Source organism: Bicyclus anynana, chromosome 19 (assembly GCF_947172395.1).
Source record: "Bicyclus anynana chromosome 19, ilBicAnyn1.1, whole genome shotgun sequence".
In the NCBI taxonomy this organism is placed as follows: domain Eukaryota; kingdom Metazoa; phylum Arthropoda; class Insecta; order Lepidoptera; family Nymphalidae; genus Bicyclus; species Bicyclus anynana.
The window spans coordinates 1,658,286-1,685,770 of NC_069101.1; the positions used below are offsets into that span (position 1 = coordinate 1,658,286).

Here is a 27,485-nt window from a genome sequence, read left to right on the forward strand (position 1 = left end):
CATTCACTATAGGTTGCATCATTAATTACCATCAGGTGATGTCAATATTACAATAAATGTTTATGCTTGCGCAAAAGTATGTTATAATATAAATATACCTAATATTCTATTCTACCTAATAATTTACAAAAGTAAAAAAAAACTAATAATTGCTTTTTTTAATAATGACCAATTTATTCTAAATATTAATTCTTGTTTACAAACATATATTTAACTAGCCGCGTAGTTTTCGTGCCCGTGAGAATATGGGGATAAAATATAGCCTACGACACACACAGATAATGTGGCATTCTCGTAGTAAAAGAATTTTCAAAATCAGTTTAGTAGATCCAGAGATTACCCCTTACAATGAAACAAAATTCACCTCTTTATAATATTAGTATAGATGCAGTTAATCAAAATCGAGTGTATTCAATAGACAATCGAGGCGATTGATTAACATTGTATATGTAATCAAACTTAATCTAAACATTAAACAATTCAGACTAATAAACGTTGCGTTTTCTAAACAAACCATAACCCGTGTGTTAACATAAATACATGCGTTTAACTATATTCGTCGGGGCTTGTTAAACATGCGAGTAAGTAATAAGTTTAAAAGAAACGTGGTACATGCGAGTAGTCAATCTATTCTGGGAAGTCCGTTTGTGTTTGAATGTACTGGTAAGGATAGACCAAGACTGTATGAGTAGGTGTGTGTGAACTGAGCATAATGCAGACATACACAATCAGTTTTACACACAGTTTTGCCGTTACGTTACATATAAAATCGAATTAAACGTATGTCCCAGAATTCGGTCAATTCCCACATTCTAATGTAGACCTAAAGTGAGCCTATATGTTTGAGGGACAGCTGATTTGAAAGACCAACTGTTGAGTTTTTTGCCGGCTCTTCTCAGCAGAGCCTTTCGTACAGGTGGTAGAATCTTTACAAATAGTCAACCTTGACGTTGCAAAAGTGCTTAAAAACTAAGCCTACTTGAAATAATTTTCAAAATCGGTCTATAAATGACGGAATTATCGCTGGACATACATACATACAACAACAACACATCAATATCACATCGTACAACATCAAATCAATTGACAAAATATCATTTACCTTCTGTGTGATATGCACCAGTAAACACCGGATGACATTTGTTGCATAGAATCTCAATTTCGTATATTTCAACTAGCATTCGTCAAAAATATACGACAGAATAAGCCTGCAGGTAGTAAACATAGCATCATTATCATTATCAATCCATATTCGGCTCACTGTTGAGCTCGAGTCTCCTCTCAGAATGAGAGGGGTTAGGCCAATAGTCAACCACGCTGGCCCAATGCGGATTGGCAGACTTCACACACGCAGAGAATCAAGAAAATTCTCTAGTATGCAGGTTTCCGCACGATGTTTTTCCTTCACCGTTTGAAACATGTGATATTTCATTTCTTAAAATGCACACAACTGAAAAGTTGGAGGTGCATGCCCCGGACCGGATTCGAACCCACACCCTCCGGAATCGGAGGCAGAGGTCATATTCACTGGGCTATCACCAGTAAACATATTTTTCTATTAAATAGAAATGGGCGAAGGCAGTCGCATATAAATTGGCCAGTTAAACGCTCACTTTAAATGACAGGTCTCCATAAACTGACGTATCATTTCGGGCTTTCGCCAAGAAATATCTCACAATTTGCCGTCTCAAGGTCCTCGCCGGCACGTCCGCTAGTTCGGACACAACGGCACGTGACTATTTTGCGAATTGCCCAAAATCATTCTGCCGTGGCAACTCGTAACTTTAGTAACTTAGCCCAAAGAGCTGCGGCCCCTGAATTCTGAATAGAAATTGTAATTTGTTTATCTTTTATTGTTTAAGACATGTTTTATATTGAATATAATGTTAATAAATGGGATTTAAAAATGTAACTTCTTGCCTTCAAATTATTTGCACAAAGCAAAAATATCTTTTTTTAACGTAAATTATGTTAAACCCTACATCCACTGGTCACAAGTCCTGGACTTGCTCAGAGTTTTTCTCTCTGCCACGCGATGGACCCGGTTCCCACGCGTGAACCCATGCTTACTAAGATATTCGTCTCTTGTTAGTTAGTAAATTGCGTTGAGCTAATTTAATCAGTATCATGCATTTACAGCTAGCTTATATGTTAAAAAACCAAGATCACTTTCATGCAAAAATTGGCCAAATCAAATTACGAGCTTTAATGAATTCTATCTTGTCAATTTTCGTATGTTTCATAGTTTTTAAACTTCAATTGTTCTTTGTACAAAAGTCTTAGCAAGCGAATCAGACTCACACTTAGACGATTTTTTATGGCTATATATATAATATAGGCTTCCGCTTGACTACAATTAAGCCTGATGGAAAGCATTAATGCCGTCTAAGCTGTAGCGCGCTTACCTTGAAGATGCCTTTTAACTCTTGCTTTGAAAGTGTTTAAATTATAAGTGTCAGGAAACACAAACGCCAGAAGGGCATTCTAAATTTTTTGCTGTGCATATTAGAAATGTGGATGCCAATCGTTTCGTACGAGTTGCCTGGACATCTATAACGTGATGACGCTACCGTTCGCGGCGTCTGTTCTGTGGCAGGAAGGAGAAGGCGGAACTAGATGGTGAAGTCAAATTGTATGCGGTAAAAAACCGACAGACAAAGTCAGCCATTGACGGTCAATTATTCTCACGTTTCTGCAGCACAAACAAGACGTATCATAAGTCGAGCCGTCATGCACGCAGCGACCAATACACGATCAGTTATAGTCGTGGGTGCTGCAGAAACTTGAAACGGTGAAGGAAAAATATCGTGAAGAAGCCTGCATACCAGAGAATTTTCTTAATTCTCATCGTGTGTGAAGTCTGCCAATCCGCATTGAGCCAGCGTGGTGGACTACTGGCCTAACCCCTGTCAAATAAAAGCGTTAAAAAAAATAAAATTAAGCGTTAACTGTGACCTCTCATGTAACTTTAAATAACTCTTTAAACAGTCATTGATTTGATGCCAAGAAATATCTCCAAATTTGTCCCGCCAAGGTCTTTGCACCTCACGTCCTCTAGTTCTGTCTTACGTGACAAATTTGCGAATTGCCGCAAATCATTCACCGGCAAACTGTAACTTTGCAAGCGGACTATTCCTCCGCCAAATTCGGAGTGGAACTTTGAGTTTGCGTACTTAATATTCATGCAGCCCCTTGTTTTAAGCACTGCGGTTAAGGATTAATAATGAATTTACATATTTGATGCCATCTGAGTTTCTTGTTGTGCTTTTGGATGATGAAACTCACTCTAATTATATTAGGTTGGTAATGAATGTATACAATTTATTCATCATTAGCGGACGCCCGCGACTTCGTCCGCGTGGAATTTAGTTTTTCACAAATCCCTCAGGAACCATGGCTTTTTCCGGGACAAAAAATAGTCTATGTGTTAATCCAGGCTATAATATATCTTAATACTAAATTTCAGCTAATTCGGTTCATTAGTTGAGGCGTGAAAGAGTAACAAACGTTCATATCATCAAAATCATCAGTTTTAGCAAATCTCGGGAAACCATGGATTTTTTCAGTATAAAAAGTTAGTAAGTAAGCCTATGTGTTAATCCAGAATAAAATCTATTTCCATTCCAAATTTCAGCTAAATCGCTTCAGCAATAGCGGCGTTTTAGAGTAACAATCATCCAAATATCCATACAAACTTTCGCGTTTATAATATTAGTAGGATTATAAAGCTATTTATAGGGATTTGTAGCTTACTCTTTTTTTTTTTAATTCTTTACAAGTTAGCCCTTGACTACAATCTCCTGATTGTAAGTGATAATGCATTCTAAGAAGGAAGCGGGCTAACTTAGAATAGGATTTCTACACGATATCGTACCGGAACGCTAAATTGCAGGGCGGTATGTCCTTGCCGGCAGGGTCGGAGCCTCCCACCAGACAGACCTGAACCAATTAAGAATACCTCAATCGGCCGAGCTGGGGATGGAACCCAGGACCTTTGTCATGTAAATTCACCGCGCGTACCACTGTCCCACCATCAACAGCCTGTATTCGTCCACTGCTGGACATACTGGGTCCACTGTCCCACAGATGCCGTGAAATGAAATATTTAATATTTTTTTGTGTTCACAACATTACGTAAGTCCAACTTAAATATCCCCTAACAAGCTCTTTTGAATCCTCTAATGTCTTTTGAAGACCAATCGTGCTAGTTAATTAAGTAGAGATCTCTGACCTACTTAACTGAAGTACGCTTATTAAGGAAGCTCTGAGCATTTAAGTCAGGCGATTCGTTGAATAAGTCATTTTAAATTAATAGAAATTATTTTCGAAAACGAAAGCTTCGAATTCAATTTACATTCGAATAAAAATTTTAATAAAAAAAATTCAACCGACTTCCAACTCAAAAATAACCTAAACTAAAAAGCAAAAAATAACATCTTACCTATGTGCTACCTTCTGATCAGTTTGAAGGCGGTGCCAAGCCAGTGATGTTTCAATTCAAGCCGTTTAAATTACGTAATTTCTGTAGTTCTTTCAGAAACGGCTTTAATTAAAACACTGGATTGGCACCGCCTTCAAACTGATCAGAAGGTAGCACATAGGTAAGATGTTATTTTTTGCTTTTTAGTTTAGGTTATTTTTGAGTTGGAAGTCGGTTGAATTTTTTTTATTAAAATTTTTATTTTTTAGTTTTTAGTGTTAGCATACCTACGGAGTGTGAACAAAAATTGATAAGCAATTAGCTGAAACGTTATTTTTTTATGATAAGTACCTAAATCCTACAACCCCAATTTTGAGAATACTACCTTAACTCATTTACAAAATTTCACTCTCCTTTTATATCCACTCGTATATATACTTTTATATCCTTCGTCTTCATCACTAGACCCTTAATACAGTGACAACCCATCTAGGTGGAAAGTTCTCATCAATACTAATTTATCAAGTCCAATCACAAGGTAGCTACTGTGAACCGTCGAGGAGTTCTCTTTACTCTCCTTCGTCTTCACCACCAGACCCCTAATACAGTCACAAACCATCTAGGTGGAATGTTCTTATCAATACAAATTTATCAAGTCCAAACACAAGGTAGATATTGTGAACCGTCGAGGAGTTCTCTTTACTCTCCTTCGTCTTCACCACCAGACCCCTAATACAGTCACAAACCATCTAGGTGGAATGTTCTCATCAATACAAATTTATCAAGTCCAAACACAAGGTAGCTTCTGTGAACCGTCGAGGAGTTCCCTTCACTGTCCTTCGTCTTCATCACCAGACCCCTAATACAATCACAAACCATCTAGGTGGAATGTTCTTATCAATACAAATTTATCAAGTCCAAACACAAGGTAGATATTGTGAACCGCCGAGGAGTTCTCTTCACTGGCCTTAGTCTTCATCACCAGACCCTTAATACAGTCACAACCCATCTAGGTGGAAAGATCTCATCAATACAAATTTATCAAGTCCAAACACAAGGTAGCTACTGTGAACCGTCGAGGAGTACTCTTCACTCGCCTTCGGCTCCATCATCAGACCAACTCCAGACCTTCTAAAAATTGTAGTGGTTTAAAATACCTTATGGAAACACTAACAAACGCACTAGCCGTCTCTACAATTTTCGAAAGTTCCCCTCGATTTCTCCAGGATGCCATCATCAGATCCTGACATGAAAAAAATGGGACCACCCTGGAATTAAACCCTTCAAAACAAAAAAAGAATTTTCAAAATCGGCCTATAAATGACGGAATTATCGCTGGACATACATAAAAAAAAAAAAAAAAAAAAAAAAAAAACATACATACAGCCGAACGTAGAACCTCCTCCTTTTTGGAAGTCGGTTAAAAAGCTAGGTAACTGAATTTTCGCAACAAATATTCTTATCAATCCTGTCATTAAATTTTGAATAAATTTATTTAGGACCACAGTAGTTATAATGAAATACAGATTGTTTTTCCTGTAAATACATACTGAATGCATCATCATCATCATTAACTACCTTTTTTGGCTCACTGCTGAGAACGAGTCTCCACTCAGAATGAGAGGAGTTGGGCTAATAGTCCACCACGCTGGCTTAATGCGGATTAGCAGACTTAACACACGTAGAGAATTAAAAAAAAAATCCCTGGTGCAGGATTCCTCACAATTTCCTTCAACGCTTATGACGCCTGTTAAATATTTAATTTTTTAAAATGCACATGATAATTTTTTTATAAATAGACAATTGCTTCGATCAACACATACATTGATACTCGTAGTTTTATAAGCCTTCGTACGTAATATCTTTCCTTATTTAGATAAAAAGAAAAACAAAGCCGAAATACCCACCGCTAAGCAAACATAATAATCTATTATCGAAATATGGAGATATGAACCATTGGAAAAGACATGACTCCTTAGGACACATTTACTAATTACAAATCATTAACTCCATTCAATTATAAACCTTATTCATAACACACAGAGTACTTTTTACAATAGCCATACTCTCAAGAGACATTCTGTTTTCTATCTATTATCTTTCTTATGTTAGGTAATTCTGAACTTTACTTACTGATAATAAGATTCAAATTTGTATAATGGAGTTAACAAGGGCGACATGACATCCACTACATCAAAATCGAGCGTTCCATTTTCAAATTAATTCCGAACCGTTTTCTAATTGGCGCGACGTGACTCGTCTGCGCTCGGCTCTCGTCGGCTCTAATCAGCGTGTTTGAGTTTCGAATGTAATTTCTGTTTGGTGCTTTGTGATTCCCTGAGGCATTGTTTGAATTTAAATTGTATGTAAAGATCTGTATGTCGTCGTCGTCGTTATCAACCCATATACGGCTCACTGCTGAGCTCGAGTCTCCTCTCAGAATGAGAGGGTTTAGGCCAGTAGTCCACCACGCTGGCCCAATGCGGATTGGCAGACTTCACACACGCAGAGAATTAAGAAATTCTCTGGTGTGCAGGTTTCCTCACGATGTTTTCCTTCACCGATTGAGACACGTGATATTCAATTACTTAAAATGCACACAACTGAAAAGTTGGAGGTGCATGCCCCGGACCGGATTCGAACCCACACCCTCCGAAATCGGAGGCAGAGGTCATATCCACTGGGCTATCACGGCTCCAAGATCTGTATGGCAACATCATAATGTCAACAAAGAATAATGTTCTCTATATTATAGAGCAAAGGCTGTGTATAAACACTGAATTCTGTGCTACTTTATTACCATAAATCAACCTCCTAAACTTTCTGTTACCCTGGTACTTTGACATCATGTTTTTTCGAAAACAAATAAAAATAAATGCGATGTTTTTGTCTACAGAGTGAATAATCAACCTCCTAACAAGTTCTATGAGCCTAGTACTTTGGCTACCGTTTTTTTTTCTTTACGTGACTATATTTGCGTCTATTTTCAGCCAATAATATTTATAAACCGTTTTGTCCCCAGATTGCGTCCACCTCCAACTGTACAAGGACCTCAAGGAGCGTCAGAAGAACGGCCAGACGAAGGCTTCGCTCTCTCTGCAGCAGTTCCTAGGCTTCGAGGCTGGCTTCACGCTGGACAAGGAGTCCAACACGCTGGCCATACTGTGCGAGGACGTGGTGCCTGTACTGGCCTTCGATACACGGGAGATATTGATACAGTGGAGGGTTAAGGTGCGGTAACATAACATTTCATTTTTTTAACCGACTTCCAAAAAGGAGGAGGTTCTACGTTCGGCTGTATGTATGTTTTTTTTTTTTTTTTTTATGTTTAAGTAATAAATTGTTGAAGGGCGGATTGATAGTTCGAAAAGAGGAAACGTTAGGTTAGGTTAGGTTAGGAAAAGAACAGTCAACACACATAGGGAATTATAGGGTGTCAAAATAGCGACATCGCTTTGAACAACGTATTGATAACCCCTTCTATAGGTGGATAGGCGGACTAAACGATATCAACAGAGTCGCTAGGTGCAAGCAGCTCAAGACTGTGGTATTTGGGATTACACTGTTAGTCCATCGACTATTAATGTTGATGTTGATGGAACAAGCAGGTAATTTCCTCTTGATTGATGATAAAAGAACCATCATTTGTTAAGACATCGAAGGGCATGCAAGGGATATGCTCTGCAGTGCCCAGTGTCCGTCAATCAGAGGCTAAGAGTGGGTAGACCTAAGCGTCGCTCTGCAGCAGTTCCTAGCCTTCGAGGCGGGCTTGACACTGGACAAGTCGTACACGATTGTTTCACATGCATTGTGGATTAGGGATGTGTGTTATAAGTTACTCGATTACAGGTGGTATTAACATTCATTATTTATGTTAATGTAAAGGGGAGGTATCAGTGTTGATATAAATAAGAGGGTATTTGATGAAAAGTCATGAACCTCCCTCATAAACGCTGAATCACAAACAACTGAGCTCGGTTGTTTGTGAGGCAGCGTAGACAACGTCACGCTGCCGGTCGAGTTAGTGATTTTGTACAATAATGTTTTGTGTTGTAATTATTGTTTATTATGGGCATGGAGAACAAGTCGAGTAGGGAAAGTGAGCGTTTATGCATTCAAAAGGGATCCCTTAAACCTACCCAATGTCACAAGTTCTGGGACCTGCTCGAGTCGTTTCCTCTGCCACAAAATAATGATACAATCACTGTCGCTGCTACACGTCACGTCATCGTGGGAATGTTTCTCTTCCTCAGGTGCAGCACAACCTAGGCAGCAGCAAAGAGTTCGCAGCAGTGATCATATCAGCACCGAGCAGCAACAACATCAAGGCGGGCCCGGTGCGGCTCCACGCGTGCGGCCCGCGGCTCGCGCTCTGCGGCTCGCGACCCCCCGAAGTGCTGGCGCTTTGGGACATCAAACTGTTAAGGTATGACTCTAAGCAGGGCCGGCCCGTCCATACGGCGAACAGAGCAGTCGCTCCAGGCGCCAAATCCTAGAGAGCGCCCAAATGATAATCCTAGTCAACCGTAGACGGTACTGCGTCTGATTTTCAATTGGTCACCCTGAGTAGGTTCATAGTCACACAGCGGGCGATGGAACGAGCTATGTTAGGAGTATCTCTGCGTGATCGAATCAGAAATGAGGAGAACCGCAGAAGAACCAAAGTCACCGACATAGCTCAACGAGTTGCGAAGCTGAAGTAGCAACGTTGGGGTCCCAAAGTGCTGGAATGGCGATCCCGCACTAGTAAGCGCAGTGTTGGCCGACCCCCAACAGGTGGACTGACGACATCAAGCGAGTCCCAGGGATTCGCTGGATGCAGGTGGCTCAGTATCGTGATGTTTGGACGTCCCTACAAAAGGCCTATGTTCTGCAGTGGACGTCCATCGGCTGATATGATGATGATGATGATGACCCAGAGTATGGTCAAGATCATCGCGTTCCATTCATACTTTATACTCATAAGTTGGTATATCTGCATATTATTAGGAGCAAACAGGAGAGGCGCCATAATTGGATCTCGCTCCATTTTAAAATTTACTTCGGGCCGGCGCTGACTCTAAGCCTTATTACACAACCTGGGCAGCAGCAAAGATTTGACAGAAGATCATATCAGCGTAGAGCAGCAACATTAACAATATTCATCATTATCAACCCATATTCGGCTCACTGCTGAGCTCGAGTCTCCTCTCATAATGAGAGGGTGAGGCCAATAGTTTACCACGCTGGCCCAATGCAGATTGGCAGACTTCACACTCGCATGCATGTTTCCTCACGATGTTTTTCCTTCACCGTTTGAGACACGTGATATTTAATTTCTTACAAAGCAGACAACTGAAAAGTAGGAGGTGCATGCCCCGGACTGGATTCGAACCCACACCCTCGGAAATCGGAGGCAGATGTCAAATCCACTGGGCTATCACGGCTTATCAACAATATTAGATGATAGAAAAGGCTCAGATCCATTCTCATACCCTGACCGAGGACTCGAACCCAAACCTCGTGAGAAGCCACATAAGCTTACTGCACCAACAAGGCACTAAAAAAGGCAATTACTAAAATGCTTTTGACGAATGTAGTGCTACCTGCAAAACCTAACCGTATCGTTATTTGTCATATAAACGCAGTCAAACGATAACTTGTATTATAATGAAAAAAAGCTTGCGAATTTTTCAATTAAGAGTTAGTGTTAAGGAGAATTCCCCATCAAGACATCCCAAAAAGAAAATCGAACCTTCTGTCTCAAATTATAAAGTCTAACTCCCTACAAACACGCACTACTGAAATTTCATGCTCACCTTCTTTCCCAAACTCCCGGGCCCTAAACATGAAAGCGCAAAAACATATGCGCGGGATAACCCTTTACGAGATTAAACCGAACCGACCGCGGCCGATCTCCATTGTCAAAAGGACCCCTAATCTCCCAAATCGGCTTCCTCTGGAAACAGCGTCAATATTTCAACAGGCTACGACAGTGTTTAATACGAGATAAGACAGCTCGATGGTTTTCGAATATCGAATTTTTTTTTCTATTGTAAAGTACCAATTTGGTACTTTATAAAATTACGATCTAGCCTACTTATGTGACTAATTAGTAATTTAACTTTAATCTATACTTAATTTATTATTATTATAATAGGATAACGTCCAATAACTTAATCTTAGTCTTTCACTAACTATTACGTCTTTAAGTCACTTTGATCACTTGATCTTCCATATATTATATCGAAATGATTATTTTATTTTATTCAACGAAAAGTTACTTTACCTAATTTTCTTTTTTTTTATTCTTTACAAGTTAGCCCTTGACTACAATCTCACCTGATTTTGCATTTTATATTTTATATAAATAAACAACCAGCTTTAAACAAAGAACTTTGTTGTAAGATCTGTTTATTATTTTTTATTCGTATTTACCTAAAAACGAAAACTTGGAGATGAGGAATATCGTGCTAAAGGCAATTCGTCTCACTCTGACCCACTTTTCGAATCATCGCAAAGTTCCTTTGACATTCAAATTGGACGCCACTTCCAGGCGAGAGGTAAAACAGGCAATTTGTTTGCATAGCATTGATTCCTATTATGACGTCTCAGCGAATTCTCGTCCAATTTCCAATTCTCGATGTGAGAACAAATTTTCAACTCAAATCTAAAAGTTTGCACCTTTGTGAATGTTTGTATCCTAATTTTCATAGTTATTTTAAAGTTTATTAAATAAATATATATATTTTATTTTTCTTGTTGAGTAAGTGCCGATGGCTCCATGTGGGACCACTACGGCGTCACCGGGGGGTTTGGGCGAGCGCAGAACCATCGCCTGACGAGACCCTGAAATATGAGATAATATGAGAAAGGCTGAAATAAAGATAGAGGACGGAACGACTTTCTAAGGGCGTCTCCTATGAGACTTGGACCTCGGCATAGAGGGCTATTCGGGTTAACCGTGTCCTGAGTGAAGTCCGGACGCCCCCGAGATCGTGAGTTAGAAAACCCACGTCCGGGTGACGTCAGATATCGGGGACCTCGTCTTCGCCGGCGAAGACGCTGTGTAGCTTGTGATTGTGTTGCCCGGGAAGCATTGACGGTCGTTTAAATAAATATACCTAATAATAAAAAAATATGTGAAAAAAGAGGATAATATTAAAAAGTAAGTTCTAGTTAATACAAAAATACACAATTATTATGTTTACAATGAGTAACAATGTTTACAGTTCGTTACATGTAGGATGGTGCGGGTGACAATTCGGTTCACTCTTGAAATAGTACGTATTATGAACATCATACAGACGGCCTAGTGGCAGTTTGTTACTGTGACGATCACGATACCGTAGACGCGATTTCTAAGGAATTGAAACAGCGCCATCTAGTGGCACAAATGCACAACTGTTTCAATTCTATATAATTTCGCGTTTACGTTAACGCGATAGTAACAGTATGAAGACATTGAAAACTCCCGCTACGACTGTTACCGTACCCATGCTATCTGAAAAACACTTTAATAACATTGAATTCTTTACAGAAATCAGACTTTTTACATGTAGGTTCTTTATCACGTAAGACATCATGAAAATCAAAACGCGCAATGATTTTTTTTTAATTTTTCTTTTAAACCAAACCATATCGATGGTTTGTCGAACCTTAACCTCGATTCATGCATACCACTGACCAACGAGGTAATTTATGAGTTATTAAAAACAAATAAATAGTGAATGCAAATTCCAATTAGTTACGTACTCGTGTATGGTTCTGAAACTATGTAATATTAATTCAGTAACTAGAGTCCGGTGAAAAGTTTTAATTAGTTACACAGAGATTTCGCTCCCAGCGTTACGCCGACGCAGCTGGAAATTCACAGTTAAAGAATGTTATTACTTCTTTATTACGATTTTAGAGAGCCATGATAGTGAATATGACCTCTGCCTCCGATTTCGGAGTGTGTGGGTTCGAATCCGGTCAGAGGCATGCACCTCCAACTCCTCCTCAGTTGTGTGCATTTTAAGAAATTAAATAGCACGTGTCTCAAACGGTAAAGGATCCTGAGGAAACCAGCATACCAGAGAATTTTCTTCATTCTCTGCGTGTGTGAAGTCTGCCAATCCGCATTGGGCCAGCGTGGTGGACTGTTATTTACCCCGAAATTTACAACAGAAATATTATTTACCCTGAAAATATGAATTTTAGAACATAATATGAACATTTTCAATTAATTTTCGATAAAGAATATAACCTCAACGTTATGGGAAATACTCCTCAGCACTGTATACAAACAAGTATATAAAATGTTAACTGACTAACTGACTGACATCAACACAATTCCTACATAAACTTCTGGGGCTAGCCAGAATTATTAAAATTTGGATACTGTTTCCCTATACTACGTCTAGTTCCACAATATAGTAGGTTAATACTAAAGATTTTGGAAAATATAACCCTTTAAGTATTAAGATGCAGAAAGTTATAAAATTAAACGTTTTCAGTTAAACCGTAAACGCGCAAACAACTTTCAAAAGAATTGTTAACCTCAAAAATGACGAGAACCCTTGCGCTAGTTCGCCGTTTAGTATTTCGTCCGCTTTTTGCTCAAGACTCATAATTTCATCTCCCCCTCCCCTTAGGTCCAACGCCTCAGGCCTTTATTCTGGAGTGGAGCATTATGGTGAGATCACACTACCGACTTTTTGTCTCTCTTGATAATAATTGCTGCGACAAATAACATAGACTTGTTAAAAATAAATATCATACTTGTAGTTTCTCATTTTCCAATAGCTTTTTAGGGTTCCGTAGAAAACAAGGTCAGGTGACTGTCTGTCCGTCCGTCTCTCACCGGCTTAACACAGATACTATTACTTCTAGAATGCTGAAATTTTGCTTGAAAATGTACATTAAAAATGTCGTAAATTAAAATCTTGAAAAATATTTTTTCATAGGCTACATACCATACATGTAAAGTGGGGATGATTTTTTTTTTGTTTTATTTTCTGATTTTGATATAATATTTTCAATATTATATTCTTCAATTTCTCAGTCTATTGCAAGTGAACGTTGTAGAGTCAACATCGGAGGATGCTCCAGTTTGGAAAGATACAGCGAAGTTTTCTGTCGGATATAAGAACAGTTCACGTTATCCCTTAGAAGTTGAAATCGCCGGTTCTTGGCAAATGATAGCAAAATAAATCAATTATTCACTGAATATAAACCTTGTTATATTTATTTATATATATTTTATTTATTTATTATTCAACAAACAACACATTTAAATTAAGCCTAACCATAGTGCAACACAAACCACAGTTGGTTTTACTGTGCACTGGTTATTATTGCATAATACAATATTTAGGAACAAACAGAACATTATTAACAAACAGAAGAGGATAAATAAACAGATTAACAAACAGAAGACTATAAATACAAAGAATAATCATTATAGGGTAGTTAAATAAAAGTGTGAGTGAACCGGTGCTGCGACGCTAAACAGGCTGTCCCAAAAAATAATTCTTTAGTTTCCGCTTATGTACGTTTGTGAGTATATTGGTATCATTTAGAAGATTCTTTACCGAATCCGGAAAATCGTTAAAGATTGTTGGAACAATATATTCCAGCCTTCTCTTACCATCTTATAGCTTGGCAACTTCGTTCGTAACACTCCCACAGTCCGCGCGGGCTAGCGGGCGTGTAGCAATGAATAAACCGACGACTGATGCACGTCAGTTCCCCGCACGCACGATTTCACACCCGCGTAGCCTTTCCCCTCGTCGCCCGCATATCATGGGAGTGTCATCAACGATCTTGCCAGACTATAATCCATAGCTATTTTATTATTGGCGGTTGTCGTAGTCCATCATGTCGGTAGTGTGGTCTAGCCCTAATGCCCTCCGGCCTCAGGGCATGTACCCCGAGTGCGGTCTTATTGTTTGAATTGTTAAATTGAGCTAGTTTTCTGTTCTTTATTACAATTTGCTTTTCATTACATTTATTACATATTTGCCCTCCGGTATACGAGGGCCTACTTGAGTGAGTTACCGTCATTTGCGTTCTTATAATGAATTTCAATTTCGAAATAAATTGTATCCATTGTCTTTACGTAATAAGCTTTCAAGCCTTAATAGCTCAACTATAAAGGAGGCTCATAACCGAGAAGTCGTGGTTCGATCCGCTTTGATTTTTTTCTGACTAATTGGAGGGGCACGGGTACATTTGTCATACATAGATATAGCAACAATTCTTAAAAGTTGATAATCATCATCATCATCAGCCGATGGACGTCCACTGCTGGACGTAGGCCTCATACATGGACTTCCAAGAACATCGGTCTCGAGCCGCCAGCATCCAGCGGCTTCCTGCAACCCGCTTGATGTCTCCGGTACACCTAGTGGGGGGGTCGACCGACACTGCGCTTTCCGGTGCGGGGTCGCCATTCTAGCACCTTGGGACCCCAACGTCCATCGGCTCCTCGAACTATGTAGCCGGCCCATTGCCACTTCAGCTTCGCGACTAGCTGAGCTATGTCAGTGACTTTGGTTCGTCTACAGATCTCCTCATTTCTGATTTGATCTCTCAGAGAAATTCCATGCATAGCTCGTTCCATCCCCCGCTGAGTGACTTTGAGCCTTCTAATAAGGCCCATAGTTTAGTTTAGTTAGTTAATACTTGTTCTTTTTTAAGGAATTTAACGTTTTAGGAAATAAGGTATGTGACGACAAAAAGTTTTTCTATTTTATAATGGAAATGTAAAATGTTTTACCGGAAATAAGATTATAAACGCACCGCGGGAGCGCGAGCCTTTACATGCTCCTAACTGACGACCCAACTTGGTTGGCACTCTATTTGCGGATTTACATGTCGGAACCGACCAACTTTACTTTCAGCTCTATACACGTTCTGACCGCTTCCAACTGCGGTATATCGCCTTTATTGACGGTTTTCTGACCGCAATTAGTTACACTATTGTTGTTGAGGGGACAGCGGAATATTAATTAGTCAAAATTAGTCATCTTAAAAGACATAATTAAACTATAATCAAACACACACACACACACAAAAAGACAGGAAAATAATATACTGCACTGTACGTAGTACTGTGTGTACTGGTGCTTATTATTTTCAAGCATTATGATTATCAGTCATTATGCCAATCATCATCATGATCATCATAATCAACCCATATTCGGCTCGAATGAGAGGGGTTAGGGCAATAGCTGGCCCAATGCGGATTGGCAGACTTCACACAATAATTAAGAAAATTAAGAAAATTTTCTGGTATGCAGGTTTCCTCACGATGTTTTACCTTCAAAGTTTGAGACACGTGATATTTAATTTCTTAAAATGCACACAACTGAAAAGTTGGAGGTGTATTCCCAAACCGGATCATATCCACTGGGCTATTATGGGCGTTTTCAAGTATTTCTAATTACTTTTAAATAAGGAATTTGACAAGATTGGACCGACCGAAATGTTACACTTCGAGAAATTTAAATCCGGTCGTCTGCACCGATCTCCAAACTTAAAAAGATTAAGACGGCGTCTCACCAACATTTGGAAAAGTTGTGAAGATAATTCAAATAATTTCGGAGTGTACGCGCAAGGGGATGGTGCCAGGCCGCGGGGGTGAAATTAGGGTCAACTTATCTGAACTTCCGCCTTAGATAAATATACCATGAGGATTATAAATTTAGGCCGCCTTATAAATCAAAAGTGTATGAAGATTAACAACCCTCCTTCTCGCCAGTTTCCGTCATTTTAGATCGTTCTCGTTATCGTCTCTACTTCTACTACATTAAATTAATTTTTGAAATTATATCTATTGACAAGGGTAGTTATGAAAATGTACTTTTAGTCTTTACACGAGAAATGTCATCTTGACTGAGTTTCGGTCACGGCAACCATTCTTGTGTTGGTGAGATTATATCTACGCAGGAGATCAGTGGCGTGCATAAGGTTTTTGACTATGGTATACACTATAAGTAAAAATTGGAAAATTCCTTGTCCAACTATGTATTTTGTGGTCCAATATAGGTAAGACACTACCAAATTCTCGTATGAATATGCAAGCGTCAAAATGACTTGAACCCCAGACCTTGTAATGCGAATTCGCATAGCCTAACCACCGGACTAGCGAGGCCATGGTGTTCGACTTGGACTTGATTATGTCCTGTGGACATCGTTCGGTAACGCAGCTTTTAGGTATTCTATGGATTGAGTGAATGAATTTAAATAAATTAAATAAAAAAAACCCAACAGAAAATTTTACGGGTCTTCACACTAATATTATAAAGGCGAAAATTTGTGTGTAAGTGTGTAAGTGTGAAAGTGTGTAAGTATGTTTGTTCCTCTTTTACGCTGCGGCTACTGAAGCGATTTGCCAGAAATTTAAATGGAAATAGATTTTACTCTGGATTTCCACATAGGCTACTTTTCATCCCGAAAAAATCCATGGTTCCCGCGGGATTTGTGAAAACCGACTTCCACGCGGAAGAAGTCGCGGGCGCCAGCCAGTTGTATAATATAATAGACACAAGTCACAAGTGTAACATATAAGAATTCACTAGCACTCACCTCTCCATCACGGGAGTTGAGTCAAATGGGTCCTCACCCCGACTCACCGACAATTTGTCGTTGATTTCGAGGGGCTGTCCATAAATCATGTCGGCCAATGTTTGTCGGCGCGCCCGTGGCAGCTCTGACGTCGTCGAGTGGTGTCGGTCTTTTGTTACCGATGTTTTTTTTTTGTGGTCGATAAAAATGGAAGCATTTTTGCTTACGGTAATGTTCGGAAGGTGTGCTCTTTTTTATTCGTTTGCAAAGTTGTTTGTTTTTATTTAATTATAACTTAATAGCAAATTGCAAGCGACCTTTTTAGTTACCGTCTCTTTTTATAATAAAAATTATAAGAATAAAAAGTTTTTTAAATAATAATATGCAAATTAATATTTCGTTTAAGGATGATAAACGAAATATTAATTTTAAATAGTGCTACAAGTTTTTATTGTCATACAGTTATTAGAAAACACAGAATAAAGAATGATACAGAATGAGTCTTTATGAGCAACGTGGTGAGGCCGGTGAAACCCATAAAAAAAACAAACGTCACGCGACTCCTTGACATCCGCATATGCAAACTTTTTCATAATTTCGAGATTTAACACTAAAAACAATTACGTAAAAAGATATCATATTAGATTAATAATAATCAACAATTTTACAAAATACTCCATCTTATTTATTTAGTTTATGTGAACAGTTTTTAAAATATTTAATACATATTGACGCCATTTTTCTTGAATAATTTTGAAAATTACTGATGCGACGCTTTGACTCGTACTGTTTTTGAATTTGTATTTAGAATAGCTGCATCACTACCACGGTACATGCGCTCTATCTGCTTATTATTCTTTAATCTGTGTTAGAAGAAGAAAGATTATTTATCTTTTTTTAAAGTAGTGGCTAACTAAGGTTCCTTGCAGTATCATTATCGCTAAAGCATCTCCTGCAAGCTGTATATAAGCATCTGCAGCAGCTAATAGCTGTAAAAGGTCGATAACGAGCAGTCTGCCGCCGGTCACGGGAGATCCGTCACTCGTCTCCGTTCATTAACGATCATGTCGGAAAATGTATCGGAAAATGAAGCCTTTGTGAGTTTCCAGCCATTATATCAGTCTGTTTTAAATCTCACTATAGGGCCAGGCCAATTTTCGGCTCACTGTTGAGCACGAGTCTCCTCTCAGAATGTCCACCACGCTGGCCCAATGCGGATTGGCAGACTTAACACACGCAGAGAATTAAGAAAAATCTCAGGTTTCCTCACGATGTTTTTCCTTCACCGTTTGAGACATGTGATATTTAATTTCTTAAAATGCACACATGATTGAAAAGTTGGAGATGTATGGCCCGGACTGGATTCAAACCTACCTCTAAATCGAAGGCAGAGGTCATATTATAATGATATAATGATGATGATGATGATGATGATGATGATGAAAAAACATTTATCCCAAAACATCTTCTAGCCTGGTTAACATGTGCTCTGTAGTACAAAATTTTTTCTCCGTCTCCTATAAAAATGGTTGACAAAAGATTAAAAAAATTGAACAAAATTTGACAATAGATTATGAATTGACACCTCAACCATTTTTATAGGAGATGGAGGAAAAATTTTCTACTACAGAGCACATGTTTGTGTAGCTTTTGTAATTTAGGTATTGTTCCATTGACACATTTCATAAATATTTTGCACGCCTATAGGCAAGACATGTTTGGATCGAATAATTAATTTTTTATTTGCTTTAACCCATGTTTAAAGCAAATAAATAAATTATTATTATTATTATTATTATTAACCAGAGTGTTCTAGGTGAAAATAGAGTTATTGTCTTATTTAGCTACATAATAATCGTTCCTATGGGGACAAGTGCAGCAATAAAGCCTGCACGTTTAGAACGGAGCCGACGGGCTAATTTCATTATTAGGGCAAGCACGCGTGCCTGCAACTATTCCCTCAGGATTACAGGCATTTACAGACCGTTCGTGGCGCGAGTTACTGGCGCTAGCGGTGATAACTTTGGCCGTGCTAATTAAAGTTAAAGGTGAAAAAAACTAAATCTTAACCGAACGAATAGCTGAACTTACGTAGGTATTAATAATAAGGGTTCCGATTTTGTACCGTACCTACTTTTGGTACTCTAAAAACAGGAGCTCTTTTACAGAACCTTATCTATAATATAAAAATGAATCGCAAAATGCGTTGGTAAGCGCATAACTCAACAACGCCTGGACCAATTTGGCCAATTCTTTTTTTAAAATGTTCGTTGAAGTTCTAGGATGGTTTTTATGGCGAGAAAAATTCGAATAATTGCCGGAAAAACCATAAAAATGGCCCTTTTCTTTTTCCCATACAAATTTTTTCTTACTAAAACGTAGTAAATTTGAGCTTTATTGTTATTACATAAAGTTCATATTAAAAATAATTAGAAAACGGGGTAGGTGTAGGGTAGGGTAGGGTAGGGGTAGGGTAGGGGTAGGTTTAGGGGTAGGGTAGGGGTAGGGTAGCGTAGTTCGTAGTTGAAAGTTCACATCGAGATTCACGCGGACAAAGTCGCGGGCGTCCGCTAGTTTTAAATAATAATTTATTTGATATACAGTATAACTCTAACGCTAACTCCACTTCAGAGAACAGAACAAAACAGGAGATTACTTAACAACATTAATTTAAAAAAATATCTGACATTACTATAACTAACCGGCATAACCTGGATACGCCTTAACTTGCCCGCAGAGTGAATGTGAGTCTTATAATATGGCATATAGTTAGCGAATAAGTCACGGATCCTTCTGTCGTCACTGGCAATACGCACTGTTCGAAGATTTTCGTCTTTTAAAATCAATTTAGTGATTTAAAAATAATCAACATTTGTTATACGTTATCATTGACAAGTCTTTTAATTATCATATTTTCACGCACGCAAGGAATGCAGAGCTACTCGTAGGTAATTTACTCGTACACTTAATATTATAAAGATAAAGAGTTTGTTTGCTTAAACGCGGTAATCTCAGGAACTACTAGTCCGATTTGAAAAATTCTTTCAGTGTTAGTTATAGCCCATTTATCGAGAAAGAGGCTATATTTTATCCCCGTAAACCGTACGGCGGCTACTAGTGTACCTGTAAAATTGATAACGGTTGTGACTTGCACCACAACCTCGATACAGCCTCGAGCTATACCTTAACTAAACAAACGCTGTAATGAGCGCGCCGCTTCGAAGCACTCGTAGTATGGCGAACTACCCTGTTTGTCTTTGATGTCGAGCCAAATTGATGGCGCTGCGTATCGGTTAACTCCTCATTACTGAACTGCGGCGAAAGTTCGCGCGGAGCGAACAGCGGCGCGTCTAGCACCAGGGCTGTATATACAAGACTAGCGCGGTTGTACCCGTGTGGTTCCCGTTCCCGTAGGAATACGGGGAAAATATGTAGCCTATAGCCTTCCTCGATAAATGGGCTATCTAACACTGAAAGAATTTTTCAAATCGGACCAGTAGTTCCTGAGATTAGCGCGTTCAACCAAACAAACTCTTTAGCTTTATAGTATTAGTATAGATGTGGCGTAAATAATGGATAACCCTGTACCTGCTGAAGAGCCTCGTAATGTGCTTTTGCGAATATAATTTTTTTTTAATTTTCGTCTTGAGAAAAATGGCTCTTACTAATTTTGCCACAGTTACCACAAATTTTAGAAATTTTGCATTCTGTTTTTTTATAATACAGCTTTTTAGAATTTCTGCATTCAGTTTTTTTTTTTATATAATACAGCTAAAGAATTGTGCTCCTGTTAATGATAAGGGATTCCCAATTCGTTTCTCTAGTTTTGGAAAAAAATAACATGAAAGTTCAAAAAATCCTTATTGATTTATTCAGTTTGTTAACTTTGTATATCATAAAACAGAGATTTTTTAAAAGCGTAAAAAATCTCTGTTAGACCTGATTTGCCCATTGTCTTAAAAACATGCTTTATTACGGATTCCGAAATGGTATTTACCTATTACATATCGCGATATTTACGAAAATGACATATTTTCAATTTCGCGACTCGTTGAGTTGTTTTCTTTAGTTCAATCGCACCACACGTATAATCGCACCGCCATTCCCGTCGCTTATTTCCGTGGCCCAACCGTTACTACTGTTTAATTATAGTGTAATTATAATTAACTGTCTTATATATAAATGAGTACAGATTAATTAGGGCAACACGATGATCGTTGATACATTCAGACGAAATTATTAATTTATTAATTGGATCGGATTAATTATGGCATGGTTTATTAATGTGGCATATCCATAAGTAGGGCCTTATACAATAATACTACGAGTACATAGATACAATATTACTTATCCTTAAAGCGAGTATTTACTTGACAAGGTGTGATTGTTTGACTAAGAAATAAAGTCGAGATACATACATAATTTGTGTTTGTATGTCTGCGATATTGTCCATAATTCGTATAGGGAACTCCTTACTACTTTAATGGTCTTGTGGTTCGCCTATGTGGCTTGGAAACACAAGGTTCTGGGTCCCAATCCTGGGTCTGTGAATGTCGTATTATAGTGTTAATAATTCTATAAAAAGCTTAGAAATTAAATACACTACATGACTGGCTACTTATATACCTATTGTTAAATGGTGATACACTAAAAGAGAAAATACCTTGCTGAGTTTGTTGTGGGCTCTTCTCGGACCAAGGCGTGTTAGGAACCCTTGTTTTAATTTTAAGTTTTTGACTAATTATTATCACCATTATTTAATAACCTATATTCGGCTCACTGCTGAGCTCGAGTCTCAAACAATCAAAATTTATTTATTGCGAATTCAGGTTCCAGTCAGATCTTATTGAAATAAACACCAAATTCCTTGCTTGCACCAAAGCTTGCAATATCTTTATAAAAAACACCTAACTATGTAATTTACAATTTAAAAACTAACCTAACTCCTATCTCCTCTCAGAATGAGAGGGGTTAGGCCAATAGTCCACCACGCTGGACCATTGCGGATTGGCAGATTTCACACACGCAAATAATTAAGAAAATTCTGAGGTATGCAGGTTTCCTCACGATATTTTTCTTCACCGTTTGAGACAGTTGATATTTAATGTCTTACACAGCTGAAAATTTGGACCCATGTCCCGGACCAGATTAGAAACAACACCCTCCGGAAACGGAGGCAGAGGTCATATCCACTGGGCTATCACGGGCCTAGTAGGTACTAAAGCTAAAAGCCAAGTCCCGTTGGCTCATACGCCATACGTCCGTGCGCCTCATACATCACGCGTGTCACTTTTTAATTGCCGTTCATTTTCGCAAACCTACAGCACGAGGGCTCACGATACGATGAATACTACGTAAATACTTTATTATATTTGACAGCTTAAAATAATTGATGGAATACTTTACCCAAAATAATTATTAATTCACTTCCGTGGCTGGCGTGGTGAAACTTTGTATGTGTTTGTTTTTGTTATGCCTTCACGTCTTTTTTTTTTATTCTTTACAAGTTAGCCCTTGACTACAATCTCACCTGATGGTAAGTGATGATGCAGTCTAAAACGGATGAAAATCCACACCCCTTTCGGTTTCTACACAACGCTAAATCGCTTGGCGGTACGTCTTTGCTGGTAGGGTGGTAACTAGCCACTGCCGAAGCCTCCCACCAGCCAGACCTGGACAAATTAAGGAAATCTCAATCTGCCCAGCCGGGGATCGAACCCAGGACCTCCGTCTTGTAAATCCACCGCGCATACCACTGCGCCACGGAGGTCGTCAAAACGTCAAACGTCGTAACTATTGAACTGATTCAGCTGAAATTTTGAATGTAGATGATGATGATGATGTAGAGAGGTTAAAAAACCTGGATTCACACGTATATTACCTTTTGTTGAGTCGACGCTAAAATAGTAGCTTACTGGTACAAGTTTAGTTAACGCTTAAAGGTTTGGCGGCACATCTTTGCCATATCCTCTTGGACGTAAGCCTCCAGGCTATTTCGAAAACAAAATCCTAAATTGACACGAACCGGGTACCGAACGCAGTACCTCTTTTGTATTCTACAGCAATGCCTAACTATATAAGGAACTAGCTGATGCCGTGCGGTTTCACTCGCGTGGTTCCCGTTCCCTTAGGAATACGGGGATAATATATAGCCTATAGCCTTCCTCGATAAATGGGCTATCTAACACTGAAATATTTTTTCAAATCGGAGCAGTAGTTCCTGAGATTAGCGCGTTCAATCAAACAAACAAACTCTTCAGCTTTATAATATTAGTATAGATTAAACAATTTTGTAACAGAGGTCGACAAAATTGTATTTTTGAAAGTATTTGTATTAGTAAAGTATAGCGAGCAGTTCCAGCCTTTGTGTGCTTTCAATAAACGCATGGTCTATTTGAAATAAACACGAGCCTACAATAGTCAGTAAGAAAGTGTAAATCTACATATATCCAAAAACAGGAATCCCAAGAGGACAAAGTTCGATGAAAACTGTAGGTAATATCCCAGTATGAAAGTTAAACAGATCGGTGTTCAAATAATAAGCGGACGGAATCAGGGGCAATTATAAAAATATCTTCAATGGAGGATCTCAAAAGATATCCGGCAAAGTTAAATATTTGAAATCGACTTCCAGCAAATCCAATCCGATGGAAAGTTCTCGACTGAAAGGTAAAAGATTTCGAGAGAGCTTAATTTTTATCTTTTTATACTTTAGCAATTAACCTTTCTATAAAAGTATCTCTTAACTTTTAACTGAATGAAAAGATTATAACAAATTGAAGCCATTAGCGAATACTGTGAGAGATTTATCATTCACGTAGATATGCGCGATTTCAATTTTGTTAAGCACACTTTCTAGTGGTTCTTAACAAAAAAGTCCTGGGTTCGCCTCCCCACGGGTCAGTTTAGAATTTAATATTTTTCCAAATTGGCTTAGGTCTCGTCTGGTGGTTTCGGCCGTGGCTAGCTACCACTGTGATGTTGAAAAACAGTGCCACGTAGAAACGTCAGAGATATGGGTGTGTCCAATTGTGGAATATAAAATTATAATTCCATTTGAACCTCGAGATCCTAGGTTCAATCTCACGATGATACAATTTTGCTTTCGTTCGTCGTCAACTCATATTCGACTCACTGCTGAGCTCGAGTCTCCTCTCAGAATGAAAAGGGCTAGGCCAATAGTCCACCACGCTGGCCCAATGCGGATTGGCAGACTTCACACACGCAGAGAATTAAGAAAATTCTCTGGTATGCAAGTTTCCTAACAATGATTTCCTTCACCGTTTGAGACAAGTGATATTTAATTTCTTAAAATCCTTATTAATAATTTAATAAACGGAGATTTTATAAAATAAAACTTTTAACCTTAAATATATCGTGAAACATGATCTTCTCACGTTTGGCCGCCTTTTTTTATTTTTATACTTTTTATCCATTTGCGTGCTCTGTAAATATATAACTTTCTCTTAATGCTTTTAATTTTTTGTACATCAAATCAACATTACTATTATTTGAAAGTGGGTAATGCTTTCCCTTTGCCTTTAAGAAAAAGATGTTACAGTTTGAGCCACAATAGCTCAACGGTAAGAGCGGCCAGACTCATCACCGACGGTCGGTGGTTCGATCCCCCGTTGGTCTATTGTCGTACCCACTCTTATCACAGTGTTTCCCGACTAGTTAGGGGAATGGGAATATTGGTCATATTTAAAAAAATATGGCAAATATTATTAAAAAATAAATGTTAAACACATACCTACCAAAGATTATTGTTAACTAGCGAACGCCCGCGATTCCGTCCGCGTGTAATTCTATATTTACGAATACCGCGGAAACCACGCAATTTTCATGAGTAGAAAGTATCATTATATTGCCGTGAAAAGGTTACAGACAGACAGACAATTTCTTTCGAATTTTTAACATAGTATGTACAGTAGCGTTCACTCAATAGATGCACAAATTACTGCATACCCTGAGGACTCATCATTAAACTTTATTTTAGAAGTATTTTCCCATTTTGTACAATGGGGATGATGACTAGGTTTGAATATATTGATTTTTATGATACATTCGGGTAAATAGGGTCAATGTTAACTAATTTATACATAAAAAGCAAAGATTGTCTGGATATTTGCAAAATAAATGAGATTATAAAATTTCAAAATCTATTAAAAATATTTTATCGTAATTAGATGAAAATTCATACAGTTTTAGCTTCCTTACATTAAATGTGACATTTTTTAATATATGAACTATAAGCATAAACGCACAAATAACAAAGATATTAGTAATTTTGTTTGAACGCGCATACAAATCTAACGATCACTACATTGCCTATGACGTCATTATTTCAAGCCATTTTGTATGGGGCGTTTTTCAGGGATCCGCGGCAGCGCCGCAAATCTGACTCTTTAAATCCCTGTAGCTTCGAAAGTAATGATCGCAGATACCCTGTTCCTTTTACAAAATTGCTTTACTATTAGTATATTTTTAATTTATATACAATTTAAAAAACTGTCATCATCCCTATTAGTGCCTACCCTAGTTGAAAACTTTGTGCACGCCAAGTGTGGATATGGATTAGTATGTAATTTGTCTCACTCGTTAGCAAATAAATTGAATAGAGCGATTCTTAAACCTTAATCTATTATGACCTAATCATAATCAATCATAGTACCTAATCAAGTCAGCTTTTTTTTTTAAAACTGTTTTTTTTTTGCTTCAACTGAATGACTTAAGAACGAGAGCATGTGCTAGCTAGACTTTCCGTATGTAATTAAAGCTGAAAGTTTGTCAGTCCGTGTCTTCTACGGGTTGATCCATGAGATCTTCTTTCATGTCTCCATTGATAAGAGGTCCTATTTATTAAGAAGTCAATGCGTGTCCCTTATGTCGTTCGCAACCCTTTGCTAGAGATTTTTGAAGTTATTTTTGTGTGGACGGAACCCTAAACTTTGCGTGCAGAACACGTACTTGTCGTTTTTAATAAATATATTATCTCTATTGAAAAATCGGGAAAATCCACACGGCATAGACCCTCGAGACTTGCATTTTCTGTCCTCTGACTAAAACTGGCATAACCCATATTATTATTTTTTCGGTTAGGTGTTTTTTATGTAGGTATACATATACTTTTATTAATTTGTAGTTACGACTAAAATATTACAATGTTTAAATTGAATATGTGTAGGAAAATATGACATGGAAATAGGTGAGACAAACACCAGTAAAGCAATGGTTTATTAGTTTAATGTCGACTTGGGTATAATAAAACAAGGAAATACAAGAAATATAACTGCATATTTTTGTTAAATATCTTATGTGTATTAGTGAATAGTGTTCATTTTAAGGAAATAATTCCTAGATCATGCAATAGATAGTAAAAGAATAATTTTAGATAAATGATTCGAATTTATTATTTTGATGCACTTTTATATTTCCCATACCTTTTACTAATATTAGATATAGATATCTACCTATATCTAATATTCCCTTTTCGTTCCCATTAGCCATAAAGACATGAATAATTTAAAAAAAAAAGTAATTAAAAACCGCAAATTGTGGGTTGTCAATTTTTACTCAGAGAACGGCTGCGGTATGAAGTCGTTCAATAAAGTGCAGTTTATGCGATAGCACCCACACAGCTTTGCTGTGGAAATACCGGTGAGCTGTGCACACCTTATATAAAATTTCATTTACTTTTTGCTAATTCATTTTATTTAAGCTAATTTGTCTGGTTTTTTTACTACTAGTTTAAATTTTTGACCGAATGATTGGTTAAGAGTGAGGGAGATTTACAATTGATATAATTGACATTATTTATAGCTAATTTAGAGTTTGTTTATTAGTTACGTTTTCCATCCCTTTCAGGATATGTTGTAGCTTAGAGTTTGATATGATGGACGTGTTAAAAGATAATGTTGTTTTGTGTTCATTCTCATGATTTTAACAACATTTTATTTCTGTGAACCCTAAAAGTTACACGTAAATAAAGCCCTTAACAACCAAAACATTTTTTGGCTATTCGGGTAAAGTAATAAAGAATGTGGTCGTTATTCGTAAAGGGACCTTAAAACAATATCCGCTCCCCTAGTACGAGACCGCTTAACTCGCAAACAATCATAGTTTTCGAATCGTATTCATTAAGTTAATGTAAGACTAAACTCGGACTATTTTAGAATAATAACTGACGTGTTTTCCTAAATATTTAAATAAATAAAAACAGTTCAAGTCATGTGAATTTGTCTGAAAATATTTTTAATTTGATTGACATTTTTCGAATCCACCAGAGTCGCTTTATTATATGCGGCTCGTCTTGCATTGAACAATTAACAGAAATAAATTATTTGATGTAAAATTCAATAGTAGGAGTCAATATTTTTTTAAAACAATCTAATATTCTTAAAGGTTATTATTTTTACTTTTGATTAAACTGCAATAAGATAGGGTAGGGTAGGGTATAGGTAGGGTTATGCTTGGTGTTTTCTACATTGATCTGTATTCGTAGTCGGTGGCGTGCAGTTCATAGATGCATAAA

At 37.8% G+C, this 27,485-nt stretch overlaps 1 protein-coding gene across 2 annotated transcripts in view; it reads left to right on the plus strand.

Annotated features, from left to right (window-relative positions):
- LOC112050638 (uncharacterized) overlaps nt 1–27,485 on the plus strand; it is a 176,937-nt gene that overhangs the window by 136,613 nt on the left and 12,839 nt on the right. For both annotated transcript variants that reach the window (XM_052887416.1, XM_052887415.1), the window contains exons 4-5: nt 7,443–7,651; nt 8,674–8,846. In XM_052887416.1, coding sequence (XP_052743376.1) covers nt 7,443–7,651; nt 8,674–8,846 — 382 coding nt within the window. The remainder of the gene's footprint in view (nt 1–7,442; nt 7,652–8,673; nt 8,847–27,485) is intronic.